We start from the raw sequence: 9780 nt of genomic DNA on the forward strand, positions 1-9780 counted from the left end.
AGGAGAGGGCACATGTTGCCCGAGTGGGAGAAAGCTGGTCACCAGCAACACCACCAAGCACCACCGCAGCCGCGGGAGAAAGTGAACCTCCATCTCGGAATCTCCCACCGCCTCGAGATTCCCTCTTCGCGTCCCGCGCAAAGCCTTCGTTCATCACCCCTCCTCTCCTCCATCCTCCCTCTTCCCTCCATCCATCCCAACTCCTCTCTTCCCTCCCGTCCCGGACAGGGAGCTCACGGAAAAGGTCCCGAGTCAATTTCGGCGTGCCCCGAGTCTGCCCCTTGGCCCGTTGTTGTGAGGGTGCATTGTTCTTTTTTGCGGCGCAAGTAAACAAGCTGCCCAGGACCAGGCCTGTCCCCGTGCTTTTTTGCTTCCCAGAAGTCGCGTCGCCGCCAACCACAACCACCACCACCACTACACACACACACACACACCTCCTGCTGCACGTTGACGCAGCGCAGCATTCATCCAGAGCGATCAACACTCAAACGGCAGGGTCCTCGATAACAATTCTCACTGGCATCGTGATCATCGCGACTTTTTTTGGTCATTGACCACCAACAACTCCATCGTCTCAACATTGAAAGCAGGACGCAAACAGGCTGTTGCGACCCCACGGTGCATTGTTGCCAAAGCAAAAAGCCAAAGGGACCGACGTTTTGAAACTGCTGTCTGTCTATCTATCGGAGTACCTTCTCCCTCCCACTCCCCCATCGCTCCCCCATTACCCTATTCCGCATCTCCATCCCCCTGGGTCCGCCAGACTGCGGCTTCCTGCCTCCCACCCGCTCCAGTGCAGCTGAGCTCGTCCCGCCTCATTTCGGCTTATCACGCAGTCCAACCAAAACATTGGGATTGCTGCTGCACCTCGCACCTGCTTTGCTCTGCGCATTGGCGGAGGAGAAAAATGTCTGGTGCGTTCCAGGCACCGCCGCACCATCCGACGTCAGTTTCTGCCCTGCAGACGCCGCCCCTGAATACTGCATCGCCTGTCAATCGCCAGTACTCGCCTGGCCATCCATCGCCAACACAGGAGTACTATGCCAATCACAGCCAGCAGCCCTCCAGAGCATCGCCCGCTGATTCCTCGTCGCGACACCCTTCGCGGAGACCCAGTGCCACCAACAACGACCATCTTGCCGACCGCAATTCCCCGATGAGCTCTCGCGTCGCCGGCGCCTCGCCCGCTCCAGTTCCCGTGTCTGCGGCAGCATCTACGGCTTCTCCCGACTTTTCGGCTTCTAATCAAAGGCGAACCATGCCTGCCGCCGCTGTCCCTCCCCGGACATCCAGCTCCCGACGCGCTCCAACCTCGGAAAGATCCACTGACTCGTCGTCTCGCCGGACACACGGTGACTCGAGCCGCGAAACCAATGGCAGGATGGATTCAGCCGACGAGGCTGCCATGCAGAACTCACGCAACCACCGCCGGGCGAGCAGCCAGGCAAACAGCACCTACGACCCCCGCACAAACCCATCGGCACCTGCAGCTGTTCGCTCACCACCTGTTACCACAAACTCGACCAAGGCCCCTTCGAGAGAGGCCAGCGATATCCTGAATAGCATACTTATCTCGCAGCCGGAGGTGGACATTGAACGAGAAAAGGAGCGGTTGGCACAAGCTCAGCCGCACCAACCCGCGGCCATGCTTGACGACGATGCAGCACCTCCTCCCATCGTGAATGCGGGACACAATGGCGAAGAGGCTCGGAGAGGTGGAAGGAGTCGTCACGACCACTCGAAAAGAGAAAAGCACACCAAGTTTGGCGAATACATTCTCGGTAATACAATTGGCGAGGGAGAGTTTGGAAAGGTCAAGCTCGGGTGGAAGCAGGAGGGTGGTGTTCAAGTGAGTGCAATTGTCGTACGGGTTATCCGTGGTTTGTCGTGCTGATCATGTTTCCTGCTGCAGGTGGCCATCAAGCTGATCAAGAAAGATCAGCTGGGAAGCAATCCTTCTCGTATGGCCAAGATCATGCGCGAAGTGGCCATTTTGAAGCAATTAACTCATCCAAACATTGTCAGGTTGCACAAAATGGAAGAGTCGGAGCGACATTACGGCATTGTGCTCGAGTACGCATCCGGCGGAGAGTTGTTCGACTACATTCTGAACCACCGCTATCTCAAGGACAATGCTGCCCGTAGATTGTTTGCACAGCTTGTGTCCGGTGTGGGGTATCTGCACAAGAAGGGCATCGTACATCGCGATTTGAAGCTGGAGAATCTTCTGCTGGATCGCAACCGGAACATCATCATTACCGACTTTGGCTTCGCCAACACGTTTGATCCTGCCGAGGAACTCAGCGAAGAAGAGGAGCTCAACTTGACGGACCGCGAGTTTGTCAAGCGGATGGGTCTTGACAGAGTCAAGCCCAGCGGATCCAGGAAAGGCGATCTGATGCAGACTAGTTGTGGCAGTCCATGCTACGCAGCCCCAGAGCTGGTTGTCAGCGACTCGCTATACACAGGCAGAAAGGTGGACGTCTGGAGCTGTGGTGTTATACTGGTAAGCAACCGAGCAAAGTCATCAGTTGGACGGATTGCTAACTGGTATCCAAAATTAGTACGCCATGCTCGCTGGGTATCTGCCGTTCGACGACGACCCGGCGAACCCGGAGGGTGATAACATTAACCTTCTGTACAAGTACATTGTCAACACCCCGCTCACGTTTCCCGAATACGTCACACCTCATGCCCGAGACTTGCTGCGACGAATCTTAGTGCCCAACCCCCGCAAGCGCGCCGATTTGTTCGAAGTCGCCCGTCATAGTTGGCTCAGCGAGTATGCACATGTCGTCGAATTCATCACATCCAGCACCACCACCCCTGGCGAGATTCAAAACACTACAGTTCCGTCTGAAGACGATGCGCCAGGCCTGGCACGCAGCGCCTCTGTTCGCGAGGCATCAAAGAAGACGACGGTTCCTCCTGCATTGGGTGGATTGGCGACAAAGCAGGGCACCATTGATACCGAAGCCGAGGCGGCGGCGTACGCCAAGCAGCAACGCGATAACAAGCGCCGGACAGTCCAGGTGGAATATGTTGCGCCGAACACTCAGACGCAACGAGGAGAGGCTGCAAGTACCCAGTCTTCTGGTGGCCGCACACGCGCTCGCTCTGGCAGCCAGGGTGCCGTAGAGGTGGTGGACCAGAATCCTGGTTCGTCCTCTTCACCGGACGACAAACAAAACTTGAGAGACCCGGCGGGAACCAAAGATGCTTATGGAAAGCCGCCGGTGTCTTCGCGGAGACCCCCAAGCGCCCACCGCAACGTCAACTCGGGTGCTGCTGCTGTACAGCGCGTCGGCGGTCGCGATGCCCGTGCTACCTCGGAGACTGCCTTTTTCGGTTCCGCGGCCCCAACAACGAACGCGAGACCCAACACTGGAGGTTCCATGCAGTCCCTGGGCTCCCGAGCTGCAGGCAACCGTTCCTCGTATGGCCAGCCAGCACCGCCTGAGCTTGCCGATACAAATGCGCATGGGAAAATTCAGCAACCACCTAGCCGGGGCAAGAATTCATACGGAATGCCATCGACGGGAGACGCTCAAAATACGGAGTACGGGCGGCCCAGCATCAGCGCCATTCCTCCCAAATTCGCCCGTGTCTCGGGGTTCGAGGGTTCACCTTCTGGCTCGGGTACGAACCTCACCAACACTAGCCAGGAAGGAAAGGGACACAAGAGATCTAGCACAATGGGTGAGATTAGTGGCAAACTCTTTGGCCGCAGCGGCTCGCTGTTTGGAGGTAGGAATCGCAAGCGGCAGCAGGAGCAGCAGGAAAAGAACAAGAGATACCCGCCCGTCAGCATGAACAATGCGCTCGCAGGTGCCGAGGAACCTAGGGTGTCTATGGACTCGAAGCGATCTCGCCGGTCGTACTCTATTGGCCTTGGTAACAAGAGATCCGGCAGCATATCCGGATCCCAAGGCTCGCAGCAGGAGAAGCAGAACAGGCGGTTTTCATTTATGCCTGGCGGTTTCTCTTTCAAATCGATGGGCATTTCAAAAGATGAGCCTTCGCCTGCTTTGGATTCACAGCAAGACCTGCCGATTCAAGAGCCTCCCACGGTTGATCAGTATGGTCGATACGTCGAGCAAGATGTGGAACGGGAGCATGTGGATGCCTCTACCCTTGATGGAATGTATGCTCAGCTTCAGGGACCACCAAGATCTAACGATCAGTACGGCCAGCAGCAACCAAGGCCGCAACAACAACAACAACAACAACAACAACAACAGCAGCAGCAGCGACAGGAATATTCGTCAAATCAATACGACGGGCGTCGCCCTTCTAATGTCGAGGGGTACCAGAGCCAGACGTTGATGAATAGCAGCTCGGACCACTCAATCGACAACAATATGCGAAGGCCTGCTGGATCGGCACCACAGTTGCCACACCTTTCGCCACAAGACACGGCACAAGACGGACGCAGAGTTGCTAGCGGCGGGCGGCCCGGCCGTGGTGTGTTGCAGAAGAACAAGCGGTTTGTTGACGCGTGGGATTCGGATGGAAACACTCGGGGACATGACCACTCTGGAAGTAGTGGGCCTGCACGAAAAGTTATGGACTTTTTCCGGAGGAGGGGCAAAGCCAGAGCCGGAGAGCTGAACTAGGGGGCTGGCAGGATGGAGGCTAGTTGCCCATGTACGGATGGAAGGATGTGCGAATCGTGTCAGTTCAAACTCGGCTGGGAGTAATCGGGGAGTTGTGTATGTTGTCGTTGTCGAGAGTTGAGCTCAAGGGCAGGAATCTTGAGAATTTTCTGTATCATGAAACCTTTTCCACCCCTCTCTCTCTCTGCGACCTCGACGAGACTTTGCATGGCATGGAATTTTGTGTTTTTTCATTATGCTCTTGGGCGCTTGGGGGTTTCCGGAACGTAAAGGGAACACAGGGCAGGTGGTTTTATGCTTGAATGGCGAATAAGGGTTGTTTTTGCTACGCTGTCAGCTTTTTTATTTTAATCTCGCTGTTTATTTTCTTCAAGAAAGGGGATGATTTTTTCGCTTCTTTTTCTGTTGTGTTGTCTTTACCACTTTTAAAGATGCTTTCTTGTTCTTTTCTTGCGCCTTTTCTTTTTTGTCACTGAACATTTTTCCCCCCTCTGCCCTCAAGCGCGTTTATAGCTTTTGATCATACTAGTTACCTATCTCGAGGGGTCGAAGGGGCATAAGCATGTACACGGAGGGAGAGTAAGAGAGATCGAACACACACAAAGAGGGAGGATTCAAAACAGGGCACTTATACCTATATCACCACACGACAACTTTACTACAAAAGAAGGAGGAAAGCGCGCGAAGAAAGAAGGAGAAATCATTATATGTCCTTGTAATAACATCAACAACAACAATGACAATCAGAAAGATGAGAAAGATGAGAAGAAGAAACAAAAAGAAGCGTTGCATTTTTTTTTCGTGTTTCATTGCGTGTCTGCGTTGCTCGGTTGCTGTTGTAGTCCTTGACGGACAACTTTTTCTTGTGTGTGTGTGTGTGTGTGTGTGTGTGTGTGTGTGTGTGTGTGTGTGTGTGTGTGTGTGTTTGTGTGTGTGTGTGTGTATCTAAATGTGTGTGTATCTAAAGTAGCGTATGTTATAGGGCTTGCTGGTATCGTGGGTTGTCGTCAGGGGCTAGCTCTTGTTGGAGCGAGACTATTTTCTCTTGTTGATATTTGAGGCAATATGTGTTGTAATTGGTTTCTTGGTGGTTGAGAAGGGGGAAGGGGAAATAGTAGCTAGGAAACCTGTATACGTAGTAGATCTTATTCTCGGGGATTTCCTTGTACTGTAATTTAACTGAACATGCTACCTACGACAAGCTGAATTCCATCGACACCAACTCAGATCTCATCCGATATTCAACTGCAACCACACAAGGTCATTCTAGCAAGGAAGAACCTTGCAAAATCTTCCTCCTCGTGTCCATGTTCCAGACACCTTCCCTGCAAAGACTGTGAGACGCCAGAGTATGCAGAGGAAGAAGAAAACCAGCCGAGTTCCTGCTTCTTGTCTTACAGTGGCTACACCATGCCTTCCACACAGCCAATTTTATTGCCAGCAAGCAGCCCATGGCCAAAAGGGGATCAGTCCTCTCGCCCTACCCCTTGTTGAGGGTAGGTAGGTCAGTATCTCCCAGAATTCATAATCATAAAATCGCAACAGACACCACATAACGACTTGCTAAGCAACCACCATTGACCCCCATTTAATTTATATATATATATATATATATCACCCAGATAATGATGCCTCCTAACCTCCCCACAACAAAACAGACAGACGGCTTCCAACTACAACAACAGCAACAAACAAATTCCCCCCGTAATAGACCATGAATAAATAACCCTACCCCTCCCTCCCTCCCTTCCTTCCCTCCTTTCCATACCCGGAATACCATCGAGTGTGTGTGTGTACCGAATCACACGCCTCCCCTTCCCACAACCCCGCCCCTCCGTGATATATTTCCTACCGCCCAGAGAAAAGAAACCCCTCTATTTATGAAAGAAAAAGAAAAACCCACTCCACCCAACTAACCCCTCCATCCGTTCATCCCTCCCCATAAAAGAGGGAAAATGTCACTGCTAAAGTGATGAGAGGAAAGAAAGAAAAAGAAAGACCCTGCATGCATCCTGCCTTGCTTTTTCACTTTTTCTCACCCACCAAACTGAAGCGAAGGGAGGGGGGTTGCACAAAACACCATAACCGATTGTGACGAGTTCTCAGGTAGATGTTTGTGTGTGTTTAACCAACATTCTCAATCTGATGATGATCACCACCATTGTTGCCGTTACCGGTTCCCCCATTGCTGTTATTGCTATTGTCCTTATTCCTCTTCTTCTCCTTCTTCGCCCACCTCAGACCGCAGGCGTTGCAGAGCGTCTTCGGACCGTTGGGTCCCTTGCGCCATTCGGGCGAGTCAAGCGTTCCTAGCGTCATAAAAATCAGTTCACCGTAGATAGAAAGAAAAAGAAAAGACAGAAATGAAAGAGAAGATACCTACCGCAATCGGTACAAACATACTCCTCCGTCACCTTCAACTTCTTCTTCTTATCCCCCCCTCCCCCTCTCGGGTCCCTGTCAGCCGGTATCGCGATCCCCGCATCCCCCTTCACCAGCGTCGGGCTCGCGTTCCCCGTCGTGATCCCCCTGCTCCTCTCCCCCTGCTGGTACCGCAACCCGGTGAGCATCTCGATCGTGTCTACGTGCGTCCCGCCTTCGTACCGCGCCATCTTGTCCCTGATCGAATCCGGCCTGTTGCTCCCCGTCATTCCCTCCAGCGCCTCCCTCGTCAGACTCACGGCCGCGGCGGCGGCAGCAGCAGCCGCAGCCGCGCTGGCGCTCGCGGGCAAGTTGGGAGGCGGCATGTCGGTCGAGGCGGGGGCATTCCCAGACATGGTGTACATCGGCGACGTGGCCGTCGGCCTGGCGCCCCCACCACCAAAGAAAGTGGACGTGTCCGCGTCAGAAGGGGTGATGTCCGATCTTCCTTCCTGACTCTGCCGCCACGTGCGGTGCGACTCCTCCACCTCGTCCTGCTCCTCCCGCTTGAGCTCTGCTATCCGGCGCTTGAGTCGCTCGTTTTCAATCTTGTGCTCCAGGAACGAGTCCAAAAACCCAGCGTTCTTGGTCGGGTACGGACGGGACATCATAAAGACGGCCTGGCAAAAGGGGGATTGGTTGTTGGGGTTGGGCGCGAACTTCGCGGCGGCGATGTGGGCGTGGCCGACGGACTCAAAGATGGCGTACTTGTTGTCGGATTTTCGGAGGCGGTAGAACAATCGGAGCGGGGAGCCCGAGGCGATGGACTCGTTGAGCTCCGAGGTGAAGACGCCGACGTCGTCGGGGTGGATCAGGTCTTTGAGGAAGACGTCGAGGAGGTCGGCCGGCTTGTGGCCCGTGAGTTTCTCGACGCTGGGGGAGACATGCTTGATGCGGCCGTTGGCGTCGAGGATGTGGAGGAAGTCCTGGAGCTCTTCTACGACTTTGGCGGGCCAGTTGCGGCGCTTGGTGAACTCGGTGACCGTGTTGGCCGTGGTGTTGGAGCCGCCACTCCCACCCCCATTTCCGGATCCCAACGTCGCGACGGGGAGGGGGCCGGCGCCGGGCCCTCCTCCTCCTCCTCCGCCGCCGCCTACGTTTGCGGCGGATGACGAGTCGTCCGGGGAGAAGGGCAGGTCGACCGACGGCGCCAAGCCTGCTGACGGGGAGGGCTGTACGGCGGCGGGGCCTGAGGGGTTGAAGGGCTGCTGGGCGTCGAGGCTCATGGACATGTTGTCGTCAAATGGGGGAAACATGGAACTGTCCAGCAGCGACATCATGTCGTTCGGATCACCGCTCATCTGCACGACCAATCGGCCACAGGCGTCAGTGTGGGTGAGTACTATTTTTTCGTCATATGTTGGAGGAACTCAAACTTGGTGATGGTGATCGGATGAAGACAAGGTATAGGTAGGTACAGGTACAGGTATAGGTATAGGTACGTGACATGCAAAAATGAGAACAAAGACAAAGAAACAAAATTAGAGGACAAGAGTTTTTGCTGTTGTTGCTTGCGAAAACGTCAAGAGTAGTAGTTGCTCACAGTAACGCCGCCCACGGAGCCCGTGCCATAGCCAAAATAGTTGCTCCCCGACAGAGAGGGAGGAGGCCCGTGAGACATGGTAAATAGTACGGAATAGTTGGTGTGAGTGGTGTGGTTTGCTGCTGGGTCGCAGCAGGGGTGTATGGTTCGTAGGAGGCTGCGAGTTGACCGACTAGGAAATAATGTAAAGCAACGCAGCAGCACATCGATGAGGACCCCTTCTGGCGCTGCACATTGCCGGGTCGCGAGACAAGTAGAACTTTGTCGGGTGTGTTGAGGGATCAAAAAAACATCAACGACACCACCGTCCGAGTATATGAGTATATGCGAGATTGGCGAGAGGTAGGTTGATTTGAGACGAATAATAAGCCGGGAAGATAGGTAGGATATAAGGGCGACAGCCAAGGTTTGGCTGTAAAAGGGGAGGCAACACCTGGTTTGATGATGGCAGCAGCAAAGCAAAAACTCGGCCGCGGGAACCCTTTTTAGGGAGGATGGGATTCCTTCAATTCAGGATGGGAATCTCTTTCGCAGCGGACCCCTCGCACCCCCGTTGCCCCCCCCCCCCAGACATGGCCTGAGCTTCAGCTGCCAGGCCTGCCACCGCTCAACGTCAGAACCGTGACCGGGATGGTGTGTCCTCGACGTGGGACTCGGGTGACGACGCTAAACCCTGTCGACAGAATGCCCAGTGGTGCCCTGACTGGAGCTGACTGGTTGCGAGATATTCCCTCCAATCTGTAGCGGTCTAGACTCGGGGAAGAGACGTCAGCGCAGCCGAAGCGAGACTCGCCCCAAGATGCTGTCTGTATCTCTATATAGACTAGAGACCTCATGAACCTTGCCGACCCCGTGGCGGAAGAGGCACCGCAGGCACCTGGCAGGCCGGGAGTGTGTGAGAGTGTGTGAGAGTGTGTTTGTGATGAGCAGGGACTTTTCCAGGGCCGCAATCGTAAGTGTAGCTCTAGCAAAACTGACATCATCTGGTTTGTATAAGGCGGTACAGAGAAGGGTTCCGGCGTCCCTGTGGCACCTCCGAGAGCCCGAATTATTGATTGGGGGATACGGCCGCCCAGTCAGCGCCGTGGCATTCACGGTTGGTCCTTGCTGACCGGATTCGGGGAAGTCCACGTGCAGAACCTATACCTGTGGTTTTACGAATTATTCTAGGGTTCTTTTTTCTTTTCTTTTCTTTTTTTC

At 54.4% G+C, this 9780-nt stretch overlaps 2 protein-coding genes across 2 annotated transcripts; one reads left to right on the plus strand and one right to left on the minus strand.

Moving 5' to 3' along the window:
- On the plus strand, nucleotides 1-5428 carry QC764_101860 (uncharacterized protein). Its single transcript, XM_062941415.1, has 3 exons — nucleotides 1-1849; nucleotides 1913-2506; nucleotides 2565-5428. The coding sequence occupies exons 1-3, from the start codon at nucleotides 908-910 to the stop codon at nucleotides 4614-4616; spliced, it is 3588 nt and encodes a 1195-aa protein (XP_062804260.1). The 5' UTR covers nucleotides 1-907; the 3' UTR covers nucleotides 4617-5428.
- A 1136-nt stretch (nucleotides 5429-6564) lies between these two features.
- WC-2 (White collar-2 protein light receptor) lies at nucleotides 6565-9739 on the minus strand. Its single transcript, XM_062941416.1, has 3 exons — nucleotides 8581-9739; nucleotides 7000-8338; nucleotides 6565-6925 (listed from the first exon to the last, which is right to left on the minus strand). Exons 1-3 carry the CDS (start codon nucleotides 8656-8658, stop codon nucleotides 6741-6743), a joined length of 1602 nt encoding a protein of 533 aa, XP_062804261.1. The 5' UTR covers nucleotides 8659-9739; the 3' UTR covers nucleotides 6565-6740.
- Between the last annotated feature and the right edge of the window lie 41 nt (nucleotides 9740-9780).

Source organism: Podospora pseudoanserina, chromosome 1 (assembly GCF_035222485.1).
Source record: "Podospora pseudoanserina strain CBS 124.78 chromosome 1, whole genome shotgun sequence".
NCBI classification, from domain to species: Eukaryota; Fungi; Ascomycota; class Sordariomycetes; order Sordariales; family Podosporaceae; genus Podospora; species Podospora pseudoanserina.

What these genes read in the sequence shown, in the direction of transcription:
- QC764_101860 (XM_062941415.1), top strand. Translation starts at nt 908, where the DNA reads ATGTCTGGTGCGTTCCAGGCACCGCCGCACCATCCGACGTCAGTTTCT. An exon ending in AGCAGGAGGGTGGTGTTCAA is followed by an intron (nt 1,850 to 1,912) that starts GTGAGTGCAATT and finishes TTCCTGCTGCAG; the next exon opens with GTGGCCATCAAGCTGATCAA. An exon ending in GGAGCTGTGGTGTTATACTG is followed by an intron (nt 2,507 to 2,564) that starts GTAAGCAACCGA and finishes ATCCAAAATTAG; the next exon opens with TACGCCATGCTCGCTGGGTA.
- WC-2 (XM_062941416.1), bottom strand. Translation starts at nt 8,658, where the DNA reads ATGTCTCACGGGCCTCCTCCCTCTCTGTCGGGGAGCAACTATTTTGGC. An exon ending in GCTCCGTGGGCGGCGTTACT is followed by an intron (nt 8,339 to 8,580) that starts GTGAGCAACTAC and finishes TTGGTCGTGCAG; the next exon opens with ATGAGCGGTGATCCGAACGA. An exon ending in GTATGTTTGTACCGATTGCG is followed by an intron (nt 6,926 to 6,999) that starts GTAGGTATCTTC and finishes TTATGACGCTAG; the next exon opens with GAACGCTTGACTCGCCCGAA.